The sequence below is a fragment of the Trichosurus vulpecula genome, chromosome 6, assembly GCF_011100635.1.
Source record: "Trichosurus vulpecula isolate mTriVul1 chromosome 6, mTriVul1.pri, whole genome shotgun sequence".
Classification (NCBI taxonomy): Eukaryota; Metazoa; Chordata; class Mammalia; order Diprotodontia; family Phalangeridae; genus Trichosurus; species Trichosurus vulpecula.
The window spans coordinates 261,236,325-261,259,471 of NC_050578.1; the positions used below are offsets into that span (position 1 = coordinate 261,236,325).

Genomic DNA, 23,147 nt, shown 5'->3' on the forward strand with positions numbered 1-23,147 from the left:
CCCAAAACCAATAGAATCAATACACAGAATCACCATAAGTTCTACTGTGTGAATTATGATTCACAATAAATGAGTCCCTTTTCTTAAGAGCTTTTCCTGGCTCCCCTACAAACAAGATCTGGCCTGGATAAAAAGACAACAGGAATTTCTTAAATGTCATTGGTCCAAACTGCTAAGAATGGTTAAGTATTCTACATGATCTGTATTCACTTGTTCTTTTTTTTTAGTCAGGATGTACTTAAATTACTTTAATTCATCATACAGAACAAGCACAAAAGCTCCACCTGTGCCTCTAAGAACATTGGTGTAACTAAAGAACCCTTGAAGAAAGCTTTGCCACCCTCATCATTAGCAATGTTCTTCCAGTAGTAAATTGTCCCAGTGTACATGATATCATCTCCATTGCACCCAGACTGCATCATCACTTGCTTCCTTACTGTATCCACGAGATAGGAGACCATACCTGCTAGATCAGTAGCTGATTGGCAGTCATCCAGCTTATCTGAATACAAGTGTTCTTCGGATCTGGGAGCATTCCTTTTGCTGTATCGTAGGTTCCGAAGTAAGATGCTCTATAGATAATGATACCGTGAACTGAGACGTTGAAACCTTGATAAAAGCCACGGATTCTATCAGACTTGGGTGATTTCCACAAGGCAGTCGCCCAGGCCTTTGAATTCTCTCTCAGTGCCAGATTTCCCAACATCAGCTGCCAAGCAGGTTCTCACAAAATTCAAGGGGTAGACAAAGCAGAGAGAAGTGGCTGCAGCTGCACCACCAGAGGCAAAATTGCCAGCACAATACCTCCCAAACTGTGTGTGCTTGTCCACTCCTCCCCCAAAACACCTGCTTATTCTTATCGTTAAGGGCAAAGTTAAAGGCCTGGATGGGGAAATATCTGATGACATTTGCTAAATTACCCTGACAGAAGGAAAGCATCCCTTGTTCCTTTGGAATTCGGACTATATAATCCTTTATACCTTTGTACAACTTATCTTCAGCAATTTGTTTACTTGCATGCTGCACCTGTGATAGGAGCTTAACTCTTGATGGGGGCCACTGCAGTCTTAGAGATAGCAGTGTCAATGCCACCAGCCAGGAAATCCTTGGCAAAGGAGATGGCCTGTTCCATCATGGTTACAGAGGGGGAAGGTGTTGGAGTTGGAAAAAAAGCCAATGAGAGAGGGATGAAAGCTAAGGAAACCCTTCCTGCTTGCACAGCCCCTTGCTACAGCTCAAACCAAAAGGCCATTGTTTTCAATGAAAATTTTTAACAATCGTCTCCCTGCGATAATAGTAGAGTTGGCACCCAAACACAGTCATTTTTGTACCTGCACTGCTTATTTCCAATGCAATAAGTTCTAATGAAAATTTTCCCTACCAGCTAGCTTCGTTCTGTACCACCCCCATCAGATATCAAGCTACCAGATGTTGACTCACATTTTCACATTGATAAGTAGATTTTAAGAAATGTTTCATAGTCTCTTGTCTTCAGAAATGCCTAAAACGTGGCATTCTCAAAAGAAGTATAGAATGGCTGAAACCTAGACTGAACCAGGAATTAGCTTTTAAAAACAAATTCAAATTGGCTAAACTGTGTTTTAAGAACCAAGAACCAAAGTGCTTCCACCACAAGAAACATAAACCTTGCCTTCTCTTGACAAGATAACTGAGCATAGAGGGAAGAAGGCTTTATTTTTATTCAGAGCATCTGTACTTGAATCCTTTATCTATTTACTGCCTAACTTTTCTGGAGCAATTTACTTAACTCTCATAACTCATCATCCACCTCATGCTCCTCCTCTGGCTAGGCCTGGGATGAGTTAATAATCATTTTATTCATTTAATTGCATCATCATTTGCCTAAATCTACATCTATATCTACATAAGTGTTTTTAGCTATATGTATCCCTCGTTCTAGCTCTATTTCTTAGCTATCATCTTTTGAGGAATAGTATCTTTGAGGAGAAGGTAAGCTCCTTGAAAGTAGAAACAATTTCTCATTTTTGTCTTTATGTACATCATGCGAAGCTTGTTCCCTTGCTGTTGCAACAAATCAGCTAGCAGCTGTTGTGGGGGTGAAAAACCAACATAAGCCCAACAACAAGAATGCTGCCAGCACAGGATCTTTTGATCTGCTTTACTATGGAAAGCAACACCTAGGGGTTAACAATCTTATTTCAATCCAACATACAAATATCATTCACTTAGTTCAGGGGAAAAAGCCAGAATCCTGAACTTCAGAGCAATTACAAACAAATTACAAACATCAACAGACAGACCTTGTCTAATTCAAATCTCCAAGCATAGTTACCAGGGTTTAACAAAGTCCCAACATCCAGGTTTACAAGCTGGAGGGCTCTTAACTACAGTTGCCTAGAGTCTCCACATCAACACCTCGAAGAGTGAGAGCCCCAAGGGAGAATGCCAACCTCTGGGTTTATATATCTTGTTCAGGGTCAAGGGCGAGTCATACTTGCAACTCACACACGTGACCTAAAAGCATCACAAAAATGCAACTTAATGCCACCTCGTCTAAAATCCTCTGATGTCACAAACATGTCACTCAAACCCATGTAAACTAGGCTTTCCCTTGAGGGAAGGAAGTCGTCAAGGACTCCTATTTTAATCAAGGAAACAAAGGCCAAACTGTTCAAGGACCCTTGATTGAATAAGTGGTAAAAGCTTTTTTTAATTACCAATATACTTGCACAGAGCAGATAACTAATAAATGTTGTGGAATTGGATGAGTGAGAAATGTTACTTATCTGTGGATGTGTCAGTTGAACCAGGAAGAATATAAGCTTATGGAGTGCACAACTATCCCTGCTATTTGCCAGTTCCTGGTGCATAGAAGTGGCTTAAATTTCTTATTAATGCATTATGCATACCAAATGTATCTTTTGAAATCAGATAAAGCTGTATTATTGAATTGGTTTTTAAGTCAGGATGTCATTCAATGTACATGCTGTTCCATCTTGCTTTCGGTCATATCCAAATCAAATAAGTATGTGTGAGATGTGTGTCCATATCCTGTCTGAAACATTCCAGAAAGTCTGTCCCCAATTTGATAACAGTTTTCTTCAAGGTGTTTCAATATCAGAGGAGAGCAGGTAAACTTTGGAGCTCTTGATACTTTAATGGCTCACCTCTTCTTTTTTTAGTCAAACAATTATTGGATTTCATGTTTTTATTGGCTATTTTAGGCACAATGTTTTTTGTTAATTTGCTACCAGTCAGTCATACTCTCTGTATTAAATCCTTTCAGTTTCCTTAGAGTCACATGTAATTTTAAATCTTCTGAAATCATAATGATGCCCTATTTTATAGCTGAATACTACCATGAGAAACAAATTTATGTTTATAAGTTGGGCTTTGGCCCAAAAGAAGAATTTAAAATCACTTAGATTTCTACAGGACATCTGATTCGAATTACATTTGGTTATGGCAGTGCTCCAAGATGTTCACAGTGATGAAAACTGAATCTGTAATTTAAGTAAAGTTTACATAGAAACAGAGCTAAAATCTCTATGCTCTTACAATTTCTTATCTTATAGGTAATTCATCCCATGAGTTTTCAATTAATTCATAGTGATTTACTTTAAAAAATTAAATGATTTCTGTGTTTTGCCCTCAATTTTATATCAGATTCTCTGGAGATTCAAATAAGGGAAATGGTTTGGCAAAAGTCACACAGATTGTAGGGACCTAACATATTCAGGTATTCATATTTCTTTTTTTAAACTAATTCCATATATTAAGATTTAACTGGAGGAGTTAAAAAATATCGATAGAGCACCAAGGCTGGAGACCAGAAGACATGATTTCAAATAGGTCCTCAGATACTTCCTAGCTGTATGACTTTGGGGAATTCCCCTAACCTCTCTTTGTCTTGTTTTCTTTACCAGTAAAATGAGGATAACCACCAGTACCCCTCACCCACTGGTGTGATAATCAAATTAGAGGATATTTGTAAAGCACTTTGCACAGTGCCTGGTAGGTGCTGCTTTTATATTGTAAATATTAATGATGATGGTGCTACAACACCAACTACTATAGTGAAATATGCAGTTACTACTGGTTTTGGATAATGATATGGTAGACATGTTCCAGTGGCTGAGGAGATCCCTGCTGCCCCGGCAGATTCTAATCCTCACTAGTGAGCCTATTTGAAACCAAGGAACCACAAATATTGAAGGCCCTAAAGATGATTCTAATGTTTGTTTTGTTTATATTTTATAATATCATTATAAATTATTGCTATTATTATTTATAATAATAATATCATATAATTGGAAGAGTTACAGTCATCTTGAAGTGTGGTTGAAGGAAGTGTATAGGAATTACAAGACCTTTTTACACCTTTCGAATTAGTCAATAAATTGACTCTGCCTTCTATAAGACAGGGTGAATTGGAAGACATAATGATAAGCATCTTGTAACCTAGCATTCCAACTTCTTATTTAGATAAAATTGAGGGAACTTCACAGGATATAGAACTATAAGGGAGCTTACAGATCAATCATCTATAAGCTTTTTCTATCATTTTGTAAATTAGCATATTTGGGCCCAGAGAGATGAGATAACCAAAGAGATGTTACACAATTTATAAAGAATAGAATTTGGTTTTATTCCTAGGTTCTCTGACTCCAAAATCAGAAGTATTTGGGGTATATTACTACAAAGGAGAGAAATCTTTAGGGATTGTTTTCCAGGTGTTAGGAACACATTAACAAAAGGTAACTTTACAATCATCCCTATGGACTTCAGTGTTTGCAGTTCTTTGGTGGCAAATAGATTTCTCTAGTGGGAATCAGATTTGGTTGGGGCAGCAAGAATCTCCTCTGCCATTGAGACCTCTTTATCATTATATGTTCCAAAACTAGTAAGGATTGATTGATTTCACTATTATTTTATGGGTACCACTACATTTTATTCAACTCTGCTTTGGTGATATAACCAGTAATTACCTAGTGGCAACTATGAACTGATTTTTTCTTTCCGCTATTAACTTTACCTGACTTAGCTGATGTTTTTCCCCCATCTCACATTGAAAAAGTGAACTCACTGCCATGCTGATTAACCCACCAGTCACTAGAGACACATCTTCAATGGGACACCATTGCAATAAAGAAACAGTATTTAATGCTATTGCTATCCAGGAGGTAATTATTGGATGCCCCTGACATCCCACCTTCATCACAATATGAACATTGATTTAACTGCTGATGTTTCTGGAAAGAGGTTCCCTATGAAGATAAAGTATGATTTATTACAAACTCCATTGAACAGTATCCAATTTCTGAAACTCTGGAAGTTTTATTTCTTTTTTCCCCATCTCTAAGTGGTCTATGATAATCCAAATCCTTCTGCAAAACACAAGGTGGGGTTTTACATCTGATATTTGGGTTTTTTATAGGAGCCACCACAATTCACTCTATTTATCTTGATCACAACCAGTTTTATCCAGTCCTGCAAAAGGTAAGATTTTTAGAAATGCAAAAAGGGAAAGATATCTTCCAATTGAACTTTCTTCCTGATGAGGAGCTGAAGTTCCAGAAAATCAAGTGATTTGTCCAAAGTCAAAATAATAGGAAGTAAATCAGTGAGATTCTGACTTCTAACACAGTGTAAAACAATGGCTAATCTTATCCAGAGAGGAGCTGTGAGCCCTAGAGAGTAACTGCTGCACACTTTCTGGCAATTTACAGTCACAGAAATAGAAAAAGAAACAGCACTTGTGCATCTGGAAGGAGACAAATTTCTCCATGAGAACGTAGGTGAGGAGAACTCAATGCTGACCTCTTGGGTACAGAGAGTTTGTTAACCAAGGCTCCAGATGATCATGCAATTCACTGGTTTCCTAAATGCAGGGACTCAATCTTTCCTTCTACATATTTTTCTTCATTTTTGTTAGTTACAAAGAAGTTTTTGTGCCAGTAAAAAAAAATCTAAGAAAGGGACACCACCCAAGAAAAAGGAGTTGCTAAGTGGTTGTATTGAAAAGACCCGTGGGTCATGGGTATTTTGATACATGAGTGAAAATGGCATTACTTTTTAAATGATATTTCATAGTGTCATCAATTTTGTGAAGGATAAGTACTTAAAGGTCATCTAGCATATCCCAATAGATTTTAGATGAATATAGTAAGGCCTAAATTTGCTAATTGACTCTCCTCAAATCCATAGATTTACTATTCATAAGCTTGAAAATGTGGACCAGGCCTTTTGATTCCAAATCCAACATGAATTTTGATCTACCACACTACCTATACAATTACATCAGAGCTCATCTAGATATTAGCAAAGTTTTGATAAATTATCCCATCTTATCCTTGTGGAGAAGATCAACGATAATACAATCAGAAGGATCCAGAAGAGTTTGGTTGGTAGTAATCAAGACATGTTGTTAATTGTTCAATGTCAGTATGTGAATATGAACCCAGTGGGCTTCTCCAGGGATTTGTGTTTGGCCCTGTGCTATTTAGCACTGTTAACATGATTCATATAAAGTATAAGTGGTAAGTTTATCAAAATTTCAGATTAAATAGAGTTTAGAGGACTAGTTTAGGATTATATAATATCCTCTATAATAGAGGACTACAGAGTTGAGATTCAAAATCATCTAGACAGTTTAGAGCATTGGGCTAAATTTAAGAAGATCAAATTCAATAGAGCTAAATGTAAAGTCTTGCCTTTGGGTGATATTAAACTAAAATTAAGTTTAAAAATGTATGAAGAATGAGCCATAGTTTGATACTCAGTTTTCATTGAAAAACCTTAGGATTTTAATAAACTGTAAGCTCAATATGGCAACCATAACATAGCCAAAAGTACAGAAAAGCTAATGAAATCTTGGGTTGTCTCAAGAGAAGTTTGGCTTCCAAGAATGGGGAAGGGATAGTTATAGTATATTCTTACCTTATCAGAACTCATCTAATATTCTATTTGTTTCTAAACACAATGATTTCAGGAGGACTCTCATAAACTGTAATGTAATCATAAGAGGGGAAGCAGAATAGTGATGGGTGTGTGATAGTGGGGTAGTGGTAATGGTATGAAAACAGTACTTATTGTAGTATAGTAGTCATTTCCATCAACATAGTAGTAGCGGTGGTGGTGGTGAAGGAGGAGGAACTGGAATAGGAGGAAGAGGAAGAAAAGGAGGAAGAGAAGGAGGAAGAAAAGTAGTTTTCATTGTTCTACATGCAGAGGCTAGATATTTCATTGTCAGGTATGTAATAATAAAGATTCATTAAGGGTATAGGTTTGGCTACTGGGATGTTAAAGTCCTTCCCCCTCTGAAATCCTGAGATTCTGTGGGTCTGTTGGTGATCTTCCTCTCTTACATCTGCCACTGGGATTGCCCAGTGTACTTTGAAGCCCAGGATTAGATGCAATCTTCTCCTTGCTACTTATCCCGATTCACTTCATTGTCAACGATTGCAAGTTTTAAAAATTGCTTTAGATAACTTTGTATCTTTTATATTTATTAACTTATATACATTTTGTAAAAACAAATCAAGTGATTTGTATAAGTTCATACTGTTAGTGAGTGGTATAATCAGACCGGTCAGTATATCATGTGAACAATGAGTATAATAAATGTGAATTTTGAGCTTTGAGTAATTTCATCAGAATATTTATTCTAATGTTGGAAATCCCTCCAACAGCCACAAAGCACAATGCATCTAAACTTTAATCAGTCATAGGGCATAGACTGAGAAAGAAAACTTAAATGATTTGCATGGTATCACTTAACTACTAAGCATTAGAGTTAGAATAGACACTTTGGTCTTTCTCACTCAAAGCCCAGCATTATCGTGTTGCCTAAGAATTATTCTTTCATTCATTCATCAAATATTTACTGAGAAGCTAAGTGAAAGGCACTCTGACAGACATTGAGTATACAAAAGTACATGAGAAATATTCCTTACCTTAAAGAAACCTCCCCTACTGCAAGGTTGGGAGCTGGATTATGGAAGGAATAGATCAGACAAAATGGGTCATGTATCTCTCCTTGTACATTTATTTCTTGGATAAATGATTCAAAGAAATAAGAAAGAAACCCAGGGGTACAGAATGACTTCCAAAAATATAAGTTATAGAAAATCTCCAAGGGGGTGAGGCATCAGCGTATTAGGGTATCAGAATAGACTTCTTAGAAGGTATAGCTCAAGCTGAGCTTTAAAGGAAATTAAAGATCATAAAACAAACTGGAGAAGCAATGCATTTCAGGTATGACAAAGAGCCAATGCAAAAAATAAGAGTTAGAAATAGGACATTCTGCCTGGTCATTCTATTAGTTGCATATGGCTTGTCAGTGGGCCAGTGTGACTAGATTATAGAGCAAATGATTGGAAATAATTGGAAACCTTCCTGGAAATGCAGGATGGAGACATACATTCAAGTGCTTTAAATGCTTAAAAAAGGACTTTGTATTGTGTCTTAGGGGCAAGACATTTGAGGTGTTGGAGTCCATTTGGAGTTCTGTAGTAAGGGCATTTTTCATTTATATTACTGAAATTTGTCATTTGTATTACTGAAATATCAATTTGCCAGCTAATTGAAGGAGAATGAATTGTAGAGGGGAGAAATTAGAGGTACCAATTAAGTGGTTACTATTATTCAATCCTTCAAGTTATATCCAGCAGTTTCTGTCCTCATTTGGGGCTTTCTTAGCAAAGATACTGGAGTGGTTAATTTCCTTCTCTAGTTCATTTTATAGACCAGGAAACTGAGACAAACAGGATGGAGTGACATGCCCAGGGTCACACAGCTTGTAAGTGTCTGAGGCCAGATTTGAATTCAGGAAGATGAATCTTCCTGACTCCAGGCCCAGCTCATTACCCACTGAGCAACTTTGCGGCCCCTAGGTCAATTAGGAGGTTTGTCAATAGTGCAAGTGAATGATGACAATAGTCTAAGTGGAAATTAGTTTCGTGACTATTGGTTAGATAGAAAGGTTGGCTACAAGATACCATGTGGAGTTCTAATGGGCAATATTTAACAATCAAATATTTATGGGGTACTGACTGAATAATTTCCTGATGTGGGAGATCAGAGAGAAGGAGATGCCACCAACAATAATGAAGATGGGTAGATGAGTTCTTTTTATATGATATGATTGTGAGATGTCTAAATGATGTCTAGCTCCAAATATCCAGTTGGACACTACAAAATTAAAACCAAGGCTGGAAATATATGAATATAAGAATCTATTGGGTAAATATTTACATCTGTCTGTCTGCCTATCTATCTCAGTATCTTTCTGCACACACATACACATTTATTTATACACACTGACACATGTATATGCATGAATATATGTGTATATAACTTGTGTATATATTTTGTCAGGAATAATATATGTAGTGATGATAATTTAACTTATCAATCTGATATTATTACTGAGAATGAGTATCAAGAAAAAAAGGAAAATGTATAAACAAAAGACTATTCAATGACAGAAACATTTAGGGGATAGGACATTAATTAAGTTCCAACAAAGGAGCCTCTGAGTGGCTGGACAAATAGAAGTAGAATCAAGAGAATGATGTCACCAAAGACCCAAGAGGGAGAGGATATTCAAGAGGCTGGAGAATCAACAATGGCAAATGTTACAGAGAGTAAGTATGATTTATACTAAGGTCTGAGGTGTATCGTAACCTAAGAGCCCCATAAGATGTAAGCTAAGAACTATGAGAAATGAATCAAAAATGATCACTTACTATAAGATCCTTTATCACTCAGAGATAGGGGATACATATGACTGTTCAGGTCAGAACCCAGATTTCCATGGGCTTGAAAGTGAGAAGAGAAAAAAAAGTCAGACATCAAAGGACATAGTTTGGCATAGGAAGTTGGCTGACTAAAGGAAGGAAGAAATAAAGATCGATGAATTCAGGTTCATGGGAGAATCAGGTGAAATTATTTTGAAAAGATGAGAGAGATTTGGAAATGGATGTAAACAGCAGAGAAGGAACCAGCAACTAGGAAGACAATGAAAATTAAGGTAAAGAAGTTAATTTCCATTTCAAGCTTAACTAGATTAGCGTAGGGGTTGAGATCAATCCATGGGTAGAGAGGTATCGTTCTTCATGATTAAAAGTTCAAAGTCTTCCCAGAAGTGAGTGGAAAGGAAGAAAGAATAAATAATATTGAGTAATTTCTTTTTTACTTCTCTCAATAAAGTGACCTCATCTTCTGAGAGAGGGAATCTTAGTATTAAAGGATTATAATGACTAGGTGGTATAGTAGATAAAGTACTAGCTTAAGAGTCTGGAAAACATGACTTTAATTCTTGACTAAGACATGTACAAACTATATGACAGTAAAGAAATTATTTAAATTCTTTTAACTTCATTTTCCTCATTTTTAAATTAGGGATACTTATAAAAATCAAATGAGATGGCATATGCAAAGTGCATTATAACCACTAAATCACTACATAAATATTATCTATTTTAATTTTTAAGAGAAAAAGAAGCACACCAGAACATTTCTATGAGGGGAATAGAATTCAGTTAGAAAAAAAAAACATACATAAATTTTATTTCAACAATGAGAACTCAGATACATTAAATGACATATATGTAGGGGACTTAGTCATTTTTTCCAGGCCTTTTAAAATAATATATGTATAAGACATGAGAAAGGAGGTAGCAGCCATAATCCATGACTGTGTTTTGCCAAGAAATGGATATCACTTGGAATACAGCAGAAATGACTCTAGCATAGAGAATAGTACAAATGTTTAACTAAAAGTTTGGAACTAGAAGAGTGGAAAGTTAAATTATCATATGAGGAAACAAATGAACAGAACAAGGAATAGAGGAAGGATGGGAGGGAGGGAGAGAAGAAAAGAGGAGGCAAGGAAGAAAATAAGGAGGGAAGGAAGAAAGGAAGGAGGGATGGAGAGGGAGAAAGTAATATGGTAGAAAAGAGGAGGTAATGAGGAAAGGAAGGAAGCGGTCAGGCATATAAAAGTTAGGAAATGTGTTATAACATGCCCTAGAGCAGCATTATTATCAGGGGCTTTTCTCCTATGCTTCCAACTAATTTCTTTCTTTTTCCACCAGAAGATAAAACAACCAAACAAAAAAATAAAAAAAAAAACACCCATAGGAGCAAGATGAATTAGTTTGGATGTTAACAGCATATTAGCATGTATGTATGAATGTGTGTATGTATGTATGTGTACATAAATGTAATAAAATAATATAATATTTGAAATTATATATTTTATATCCTTCCCATCCTCCCCTGAATGAAGTTCATATATACACATATGCATATATTATATTTAATTTAAAAATATATTTACGTATGTATGTGTTTCTGTAGATAGATAGATAGACAGACAGACAGACAGATAGATAGATATAGGTACAGGTAAAAATATATGAACTTGCTTCTGGGGATGATGGGAAGGCCTTTTATAGAATTTATATTCAAGATAACTAGAGGATAGTTCAGAAAGCTAAGAGATGGAGCTAAAGGGGACAACAAAAACCCATATGTGGAGGACCATCACTATAAAGGCCCATAATTACAAGATGGAATGGCATGAAGATATGGTTGAAAACAGCAAGTAGGACATTATAAGTGATTAGTAAAGTGAATGGATGGGGTTAGAAGAACGGAAAGGCAGGATGAAGGTTATAAAAGTATTTAAATGTTATCTAGAAGAATTTATATTTGATCTTAAAAGTAAATGGGAAGAATGAGTTTCTTGACTGTGAATCTGTGTGTAGATGAATAGGAAGTAGAAAGGGGGGTATTTTATCTGATCATACCTACACTTTAGGCTGCTCAATTGGGCAGCCGAGTGGAACATGTGGAGGAGTAGGGCGACATTTCAGAAAGGAAGATTAACCAGAAGGCTATGTAATAGAGCAGGGGAGAGGTGATGAGGTTCTGTAGTAGGCTATGGGGGTTTAAACAATGAAATGTATCTGGAAGTTGTCTTGAAGGTAGAAGATAGGATATGACAACTGACCAACTATGAGAGGTGATTTTGAGTGAGAGGCTGTGGATGAAAACATGGTTGAGAGATTCGGTGACTGAGAGCATGTGGAGACCCAGACAGTAACAGGAAAATTGAGATGAGTGGAAGGTTTTCAGTAATAAGATAATAAGTTTTGAAGATATAACTGTCCTTGATTTCATATTTCAGTCTAGTCATGTGGAATAATGAAATTTATACAAGCACCTTTGAAAGTTTCCATTTTTCCATCACTCTGATGGCCTTAGCATCAGACAACCTGAGTGTGAATACCAACATAAGGCTAGCTATTTTTGTGATCTTCGGTGAGGCCCTTGCCTCTGATCACTTCAATTTGCTCATCTCTAAAATAATGAGGCTGGCCACCATGACTTCTAACATCCCTTTGACTCCGAATCTAGGATTTATGGTAAAATGAGCACTGACCCTCTATGAGTTCCGGTTAAATGAATATCATATATAACCAAGGTTAATAGTCTTTTGGGAAGCAATTCCTCATAGTGTCTCTACCATGGTAATTGCCCACCCATCACCCTTTATTAAAACAGAATCTTGCATCAGGTCCAGCATTTTTTCTTTCTCACCTGAGAAGACTTCTCATCTTTCACTGTTCAGAATGGCACAATGACTGTAATTCAGTCGGGAGCCAGGATTCTTGTGTTTAAATTCTTCCTCTGGCACTTACAAGATGGGTGGGCAACAAGATGGGTGGGCAAAAGAAAACCACTTAACCTCTCTAAGTCTCAGCTGCCTCATCTGTAACATGGGGGTGAGCTCTGTAGTAGGTACCCTGTAAAGTTATTTGAACTTTAAATTAGGCACAGTTGGGAAAACATTTTGTAAACTTTAAATAATAATTATTGTTACTGAAACTATCAGTCTTGTTCTTAATGTTTTCTATTTTTTTCTCTTTTTAACCAGATACCTCCGGACAAGGAAGGTCCTACTACTTATACAGCTAATCCAATGCTTTGCAGCTTCTAGACTTAGAGTGATACCTAAGTAATTATAGGCTAAGTGATTTGACCAGGGTGATATAGCCAGAAGCAGGATATGTAAGAAGTTTTCCTGGTCAATCACTATTCTACTATTCACTTGGCTTAGTCAAGCTTTAGACCCTCCCTTCCATTGGACTTAAAAGACACTTAGTCGTTAAATTTTTTGACAATTTCTTCTGAAATGTGAAATACATAGTTGCAACATAAGTATACAATTTAAAACCATAACTAGGAGTTGTATCAATCTTTTGAATTTTAATGATCAATAAAGATGTGGTTTACTCATTCCTCCCTTCCTTCCATTACAGATGGACTACATACCATAAAAGGAATTTACTGTCACCAATTACCTTCAAGATGCAAAGGATATGAACCACATTCCTCAGCATTGAGGATGTTGCATCCATTCTTTCCCACTGTACAAAATTCATCCCTAATAGAATAATCAGTTTCATGCAAAATACTGATGATTGACTCCGCTTGGAATTAAAGTAACTGCATTTTAGGTTAGGTATAGGAAAGGTCTAATTAGAGGAAGAAATGAAGAAAAAAGGAAAGAACCAATAAGTATAAGTATATGGGATTATCAGGAAGCTGGCAGAAGAAAGACCAAAATGAAGTATAAAAACAATGTTACTGAATTCATTCTGCTAGGCCTTACACAAAGTCCAGAACTTCGAAAAATGTACTTTGTCATTTTTTTAATCACATATATTATCACAATTATAGGAAACATACTCATAGTCATAACCTTGACGGCCAGTGAGACTTTGAGATCACCCATGTACTTTTTTCTAACCTTCTTATCCATCGTGGATACAATCTTCTCTTCAGTCATTGCCCCTAAGATGCTTGTGGATTTAGTCTATGAGAAGATAACAATCTCTCTGAAAGGCTGTCTGACTCAACTCTTTGCAGAGCATTTTTTTGGTGGTGTTGGAATCATCCTCCTTGTAATCATGGCTTATGATCGTTACGTGGCCATCTGTAAACCCCTACACTACATGACCATCATGAATCCCCGTGTTTGCCACCTCCTGGTGGCAGCAGCCTGGGTGGGGGGATCCATACATGCCACCATACAACTCCTCTTCATGGTCCACCTTCCCTTCTGTGGCCCTAATATTATTGATCACTTCCTGTGTGATTTGTTCCCATTGCTGAAACTGGCCTGCATGGACACCAAAGTTCTTGGCCTTCTCATAATTGCTAACAGTGGAGTAATGTGCCTGTCGATCTTTCTCATACTTACTGTCTCCTATGTAGTTATCCTCTCTTCCCTGAAGGGTAGTACTTCAGAAGGAAGGCGGAAGGCTCTTTCTACCTGCAGCTCTCACTTCACAGTGGTGATCTTGTTTTTTGTTCCCTGTATATTCTTGTACATGCGGCCAGCAGCCACTTTTCCTATAGATAAAGCTTTATCTGTATGTACTACTATGATTACTCCTATGTTAAACCCCTTAATCTATAGCCTTAGGAATACAGAGGTTAAAATTGCTATGAGGAAACTCTGGATCAAATTAATGCCTTTGATTTTTCAGGAAACATCAACTTAATAATTGAAAATCATTCAAATGCAGCAGAGTGGTGCAAATGTTTTTAATTTGTAAATTTTTAAAATTTTAAACTGCAATACAAAATGGGAAAAGAAAAAAAGAAAGATACATAAATACTAAAACTAAAATGCTTCAGAATAAGAAAACATTTTGCTATGTGCACGACACAACGTGTGTAAGGATTAAAATACACAACAATAAATTTCCATTTGAAGAAAACTTATAGACACTATGATTGTGTTTAAATCTATGTATTATTTCTTTGCTTCCATGTAAGTTTTCTTTTATTCTCGGCTGTGCACTTTTTACTTTGTTCTTTTTTCCCCCTTTCCTTTGTCCTTCAGGAGGCTACGATTAACCAGGGAGACACACATACCCACCCACCCCCCCACATATATATATATATATATACACACATACATACATACATATATAGACATATACACTCATATATATATGTATATATATATCTACAAATAAACAGGCATATACGGAAACATATATATGCTTACACATACATATACTTAGGTATCAATAATAATAGTCATAGATTGACATATACATTCATATGCATCTACATAATACCACACTTTGCTCATTTGTCCTCTGTTTCTCTGAGTTTGGATAACCTCTTAAGTCTGTGTCTTTCCATATTTTTCCAAATACACCAACTCGTCATTTCCTACACAACAGTAATGTTCCTACTTTATTCTCTCTAGTTGTTTTATATAGTCCAAAACAATACTAAGTAAGGCTGACAGATACTGCAATTCCCCTATTTTTCTCTTTTTATTAAATCTATTTTAGCCTTAACTTTGTCTGAAATCATTATTACCACTCCTGCTCCGTTTTCCCTAATTCTACTCCTGATCTTTATGTTTATGCATATCTTTATTTCTATCCCTTATGACTCCTCTAGTTTACTTCTACCCAATACCTTGTCCTCCTATTAACCCCTCCAAGTATCGCTCTCCTCTCCACCCACTCCCATTAATCTAAACAAACTTCTATATCCCACTTTAACCTATTCCCTCACCATCCCCTCTAAAGATCCCTCTCTTACTACCCCCCCTCTATTCCCTTAGTGTTTTATTTCTTTCTGTATTTATAAGACTTTTATACTCTTATAGATATATATTCATTGTTCCCTCTTGAACCCATTCCCAAGTAAAGTAGGTTTCCAAAACTACTCCTACCCCATTTGATTCCTCTGTCAGTTCTTTCTCTAGCATTTCATTTGTATAAGATAACTAATCTTTTTAGCTCTTAGGGTTTTACTTTATGATATCCTGTCATACTCAGGTCTACCATATTCCTTTTTAAGAATTACCCAATTACTAATAACAATTTTAGACATATGTATTATATTTTACATAAAGAAAAGATGAATGTAAATCATCTATCCTTACTGAATCCCCTTGCAATATATTTTATATTTCTCTTGAGTCTTGGATGTTAAATCTTCTATTAGGTTCAGTTGGGGTATTTTTCCACCTGCCAAAGACAAACCCAGGGCCTATGTGAACATAATTACAAAACACTTCACACAAATAAAGTCAGATCTAAGTAAATGGAAAAAAAATCTGTTGCTCATGTTTAGGCCAAGCTAATATAATAAAAATGACAATTTTACCTAAATTAATTTACTTATTCAGTGTCATACCAATCGGACTACCAAAAAATTATTTTACAGAGCTGTATGAAATAATAACAAAATTCATCTGGAAGAACAAAACTTCCAGAATATCAAGGGAATTAATGAAAAGAAATTATAGGGAAGGTAGCTTAACCATACCAGATATTAAACTGTACTATAAAGTATCGGTCCTCAAAACTACTTGGAACCGGTTAAGAAACAGAGGGGTGGATCGGTGGAATAGGTTAGGTACACAATATGGAGAAGTCAATGGCTATAGCAATCTACTTTTTGATTAACCCAAAGAATCCAGCTTCTGGGCTAAGAATTCACTATGGCACAAAACCTGTTGGGAAAAGTGAAAAATGTTGTGGCAGAAACTGGGCATAGACCAATATCTTACACCATATACCAAAATAAAGTCAAAATGGGTTCATGATTTAGGAATAAAAGCTAATATTATAACAATTTGGGAGAGCAAGGAATAGTTTCCCTATTAGACTTATGGGAAAGGGAAAAATTCATGACACAAGAGATAGAGAGTATTACAAAATGCAAAATGTATAATTTTGATTATGTTAAATTGAAATGTTTTTTTGTATAAACAAAGCCAATGCAAGAAAGATTAGGAGGGAAGCAGAAAACTGGGAGAAAATCTTTACAACCAGTGTCTCTGATAAACGCCTCATATCTAAAATATACAGGGAAGTGAGCCAAATTTAGAGGAATAAAAGCCATTTCCCAATTGAAAAATGGTCAAAGAATATGAACAAGCAGTTTTCAGAGAAAGAAATTAAGGATATCTACAGGCACATGAAAAAATGCTCTAAATCACTACTGATTAGAGAAATGCAAATCAAAACAACTCTTAAGTACCATATCTCTCCTGTCAGATTGGCTAACATGACAAATCAGGAAAATGATAAATGCTGGGGAGGATGTGGGAAAATCAGAACACTGTTACACTGTTGGTGTAATTGTGAACTGATCCAGCCATTCTGGACAGCAATTTAGAACTCTGCCCAAAGGGGTACGTACCCCTTTGACCCAGCAATACCACTTCTAGGGCTGTATCCCAAAGAGATAACACAAGTGGGAAAGGGACCCATATGTACAAAAATATTTATAACACCTCTTTTTGTGGTAGCAAAGAATTGGAAATCAAGCGGATGCCCATCAATTGGGAAATGGCTGAACAAGTTGTGGTATATGAATGTAATAGAATACTATTGTGCTATAAGAAATGGGGAAGATACGGACTTCATAATAATCTGAAAGACCTACATGATATGACAGTGAGTGAGGGGAGCAGAAACAAGAGAACATTGTACACAACCACAGACATATTGTTTCCGTGATGACTAACTTTGATAGACTTGGCTCTTCTCAGGAATTTAAGGTTCAAAGACAGCTCCAAAGAAGAATTATCTACATCCAGAGAAAGAACTATGGAGTCTGAATGCAGATTGAAGCAAAGTATTTGCTCTCTCTCTATCTCTGTCTCTCTCAGTCTGTCTGTCTGTCTGTCTCTCTCTCTGTCTCTCATTTTCATTTCTTCTTTCTCATGATTCATTCCATTGGTCATGATTCTTCTTTACAACTTGACTATTGTGTAAATAAGTTGTATGTGAAGGTATATGTAGAACATACACCAGATTCCATGTCATCTTGGGTGGGGAGAGAAGAGGGGAGGGAGGGGAAGAAAATTTGGAACCCAAAAACATGTGGAGCTGAGTGTTGTAAGCTAAAAATAAAAAAACTTAATTAAAAAATTCTGAAAGTCTGACAATTCATTAAATATCCTTTTTTTCATTCAAAATTATTCTTAACTTTTTTCGTAGGATAATTTTGCCCAGAATCCCAGTTCCTTTGTTCTTCAATATACAGTGTTCCAAGAAATGTGGTCTTTTAGGGTCACTACTGCTAGGTCTTCTGTGATTTAATTGTGCCACCACCATATTTAAATTGCTTTTTTTCTTGTTGCTTGAAATATTTTATCCTTGAGCTGGAAGTTTCAGAATTTGAATTTGATATTACTGTGGGTTTTCCTTTTACTATCTCTTTCAGGTAGTAATTGGTGGATTTTTTTTTATTTCTACTTTCCTCTCTTGCTCTAATGCTTCAGGAAATTTTTCTTTAATTGCTTCTTGTATTATTGTACCAAAATTCTCTTTTTGATCATAGCTTTCAGGTAGTCCAATTATTATTATGTTTTCTCTTCTTGATTTGTTCTCTAAACACCCCGTTTTTCTTACAACACGTTTCATATTCTCTTCTATCTTTCATTCTTTATTTTTTTTTATTATTTCTTGATCTCTTATAACTTTGCTAGCTTCCTCTTGCTCAATTCTGATTTTCAAGCAGTCATTTTCTTCCTTAAGGTTCTGGATCTCATTTTCTAATTGGTCGCCTCTCTTTTCATAATCTTCTTGTTTTGTTTTGTTTTGTTTTTGAAATTGTATGATTTTTTCCAGTTTTCCCAATTTTTCTCATTTGATTTTTAAAGTTTTTTTTTTTAAGTTTCTCTGTAAATTCTTTTGGGCAAATGAAAATTTGATATTACTCTCTGAGGTACAAGATGGTTTCTTTCTCCAATATCTTCCTCTGAAGATGAATCCCAGTCTTCTCTATTCCCATAGTAATTCTCCATGGTTTGATTCTTTCTCCTTTGTCTGTTCATTTTTTTTTTTAATTTGTAGTAGCTTAGTTTTTGTAGTCATCTTTAACCCTGGGGCATGAAGTATGGTGCCTCTGGCCTAAGATCCTCTTTCCATTCTCCCTTTTGGACTGGAACTCATACCAAGATCTCCAGCCTCCTGTAAGTGCTCAGAGCCAACAGAATTTCTTCCTAGCTGCTTCTGCACTCATCAGGCATGTGCTAGTTTCTTCTCTCCTGCAGCTCAGTTTCTGCAGAAGCTGGGTCTGGCATACCTTGGCAAGAAATGTTCCCTCGATCTTCCCATGCTCAGATGCCCACCTCCCTTCACTGTCCGGGGGGTAACAGTTCCTGTAGCTGAGGTTGAAGCAGCCTCCCAACACGACTAACCCCAGGCATTGACACTTGTTCTTTCAGCAGACCTAGCCTGGAGGGGTTCACACTTTATAGGTACCAAACCTCCTTCTGAGATTTTTTTCCCCAATTTTCTCCAGTTGTTCAAGGAGGACAACTGTTCTATCCCACTCATTTATTTTTAGTGCTGTATATTCACCGAGGCACTATAATTATAACTTTTCTGGGGGAAATCTGAAGATATTGGAATTTTTTGACCTTCTTCACCATCTTCCCAGAATCCACTCTAATATAAATGTTTTGATGAAATAATATTTTACTAATAACACATATTCCTTTCCCTTGGAAAGATCACAAACTTTACATAAATTTCCACTCTGACTTTTCCTAGGCCATTTTTCTTCCTGTATATCTTCATGTGAGCTTATATCTACATGTTAAAAATATGACTAACCCAAAGATCCCGAAGGCATTTAAATATTCCATATCCATAGGCTTCCACCTGATAATAAAGATGATAGTTTATGCTGTTATAGCACATTATGGTTTGCAAAATAATTGAATATAGTTTCTCAAAGCACTTTACAAATATTACCTCATTTTGTCCACAGGACATCTCTCAGAGATGAGAGCTATTATCTTTCTTTCACGTGTAAGGAAATTTAGGCAGATAAAGTGTATAGCTGACTCCCACAAGGGTCCACACATAGTCATTGTCTGATAAAAAAATCAAATGATATTGTGCTTGAAGTCCAATGTCCTACCTCTTCTACCACCAACTAACCTCCAGTTATGCTTCTTCAGCGAAGGAAGAAAAACGTATTTCCTCAAGTTCTTTCTGGGGTTAGACTCAGGCATTGCAATTATATATTGTTCAGGTTTTTTTTTTCACTTTTAGTTTTCTGTGTGTACTGTCAAAGTGAGTGTAATTATTGCTTTTCCCATTTTCTTTCCTTTATTTGAAAGTGTTTCCATCGTTTTATGCATTCTTTGTATTTCTTATTTCTTAAGGTACAGTACTATCCTATTATATATTCCATTCTTGTGCCATAATCTCTGTAGCCATTTCCAATCAATAGGATATTCTTTATTTCTATTTTTTGCCATTATGAAAGTACAATTATGAATTTTATTTGGATTTAATCCCTAGCATAGTCTTTTTGCATATGTCTAGTTCTATAAGATTGGGCCAAAGAATATATTTTATTTCTTTTTATTTTATATTTTGAAAACTTTTTTTTACAGGTCCAAGCATCTTGTCTTTTCTTTTAAAGCAAGAAACAGAATGTGAGTATTCAGAAAGTTAACATCAGGTCATCCAAGATACTAGCTTTAGTTTAAAAGAGCACTTGGAAAGACAACCAGATTTTTTAATGCTTGAAAATTTTAACAACTAGAATGACATGAGTGTGCAAGCAAGTGTTATGAGACTTTTAAAAAAAATTCTTAGGGTTTTCTCTCTTTTCCTCAAATATGACAGTTTTTATTTGGCTTCTTTCCCTCAAAGTATAAAAAGTACAAAACATAAACACAGTCTTGCACTGTACACTTTGAAGCGCACAATTCAAGCATTATAGAGCTATCTACATACCATTAAATTCCATCAAATCTTGGAGAACTCATTAATATACAAATCTCAATATACAAATATCTGGTCACAGAAAACAAAAAACTAAAACCCGCTTCTTTTTGTTACACACAGATGCAAATATTTTCCAAAGAAAAACATTTTTAATCATTTTGGCTTTCTTTTACATTTGTATGTTGATTAATTTGTTAAAATCTTCATGTTGAATTATGTGTGGTCTTTTTCTTGTCAAGTCAGTTTGCTATCTTATTATTAACCATCCAGACAAACCAGAGGTAATTAGAAAGATGAAGTCATCCCCACTTCCCTAGCTGTTGTAACTATGAAACCAGTTTTAAGGCATGACCCCAAACATTAGGTTGTGGTGTCAAATACTAGGTCAAATTTCTTCATAATCCTTTTTGGTGTGGAATACTTGGTAGAACTCAGGTGTGGAAGACAGCATTGATCCTCCAAACCATACTGTATATGGCTGCATGTGGTGTGTAATGACTCGCACATTAAAAGACTTGGGCTTCAGTCTACCAACACTTAATTTTTCACTTAGTTTCAGCCTTACATCAAAATTCTTTTCATGTCAGGTTTTAGTCAACCTCCAAAATCACTAAACAATGTTGAACCCCCAGAGAGGACAATATTTTTGTAGAGAGGATGTCTGACATCAACGGGACAATTCTGAATTACATCATCTACTACTTCTGAGATAGGTTGTGTGAAGTCTAGATTAGCAAACTCTGGATGAAAGAAGATTTTTGGGCCCAGTACCAGTTCATAACCAACATCAATGGAAAAATCTCTTCTTAGAGGTTGCGTTTTCTCTAGTATACCATTTAGTCCACTTTGACCCATCTGTATTATATTTTTTAAAAATTATTTTACTAAATCTGGGCAGATACAACTATAACATTCCTTCACTGCCTTAGCTATTTCCAGGGATTGTTCAGGAGATATTACTACTTCCTGTTCTCTCAATAACTACTGAATAAAATATGTTATATCTGTCTCAGCAATGGGAATGTGCTTCATACAGCTGCCCATAAAACACCCTTCATCCACAGGAATGACATGAGTGACACCATCTCCACTGTCTTATAACTGTACCAGTCCGTGTCCACTCCCGTCTTGATGTCCAAGATGGTGCTAAAGCAAGGACAGGCTGTACAGCTATGTACACATCTGGAACATTATAGGATTCAAACATAATTTCATCTGTTTAGTCCCTGTTTTCTGGTGTATTTAGAGGAGATTCATTCAAAAGAGAATAATGATCTTCAGGTTCTGCCCTTAGGTATATAAAGATCACTTGTTCTATAAATCTCTCCATCAAGTCCTAATCTTCAACTACACCATGATGGATTGACAACTTTGTTGCATAAATTGGCTTTCCTGTTTCTTCATCCCCTATAAAGAAATGGAGATTATCAGCACCCTTCCTAACCCCCTTTTGCGCTTGATCTCCTACTTTTTCAGACTTCTTGATAGAAATAGATGAGGGAATGAAGAAGTGTGGTCCTGTATTTCCAGCATGTCCAAGTTTTGTATGCCTTGTGTCACAGTCCACCACACAGGCTGGCAGCTTTCTTGTCATCTTCAGTCTCCTCCTCCTCTTGCTGCAGCCACCACCACAGGTTGGGTCCATGCTGGATGTGAGGAAGCGGGGCGGGGCAGGGGCTATCTAACCATGCATGGCCCAGCAGGATTCATGCTCTGGGGAAAAACAGAGGAAGTTGAAGTGGCTGCAGCGGCAGGTAGGCAACAACATTTTTTCAGCTTTACTCTAAATTATTTCCCAGAATGGATGGACAAATTCACAGTTCTACAGACATTGTATCATTGTTACTGTTTTAAAGTAGGGCCTTCAAAATAGACCATTTCCTTCTCCCACCTATATTTTTCAATTTAGTAGGAGTGATCTAGTGTCTTATTTCATTGGGAATGACTCAAAAGGTAATTACATTGGTAAAAAGATATTTACATCATTGGATAAAAGTAGTTCATTTTATTTTGTTTAAGTCCCTTCCCATATTCTCTTCTAAATTTGATGATAGTAACAAGGATGAACTCTCCCTTTGACCGTTAATTTGGATTCTTAGCTGCCAACATATTAGTATCTACAAGATGACTGAGTTTTAATCCAACTTTGGCTACTTACTAGCTGTGTGATCTTGGACAAATCACTTAAACACTTCGTGCCTTTTTTCTCTCATTTGCAAAATGTATATGATAATACGACCTATCACAATGGATAGAGCACTGGATTTAGAATCAGGAAAACTCATCTTCATGAGCTCAACTCTGGCTTCAGATACTTACTGTGTGACCATGAGCGAGTCACTTAACACTGTCTCAGTT

At 36.1% G+C, this 23,147-nt stretch overlaps 1 protein-coding gene and 2 pseudogenes across 1 annotated transcript; 1 reads left to right on the top strand and 2 right to left on the bottom strand.

Moving 5' to 3' along the window:
- Positions 1 to 243: 243 nt before the first annotated feature.
- On the bottom strand, positions 244 to 6,936 carry LOC118854351 (annotated as a pseudogene).
- A 6,683-nt stretch (positions 6,937 to 13,619) lies between these two features.
- Positions 13,620 to 14,561, top strand: LOC118855001 (olfactory receptor 4C6-like). The gene has a single exon (XM_036765149.1). The coding sequence runs from the start codon at positions 13,620 to 13,622 to the stop codon at positions 14,559 to 14,561; it is 942 nt and encodes a 313-aa protein (XP_036621044.1).
- A 6,568-nt stretch (positions 14,562 to 21,129) lies between these two features.
- LOC118855002 lies at positions 21,130 to 22,383 on the bottom strand (annotated as a pseudogene).
- Between the last annotated feature and the right edge of the window lie 764 nt (positions 22,384 to 23,147).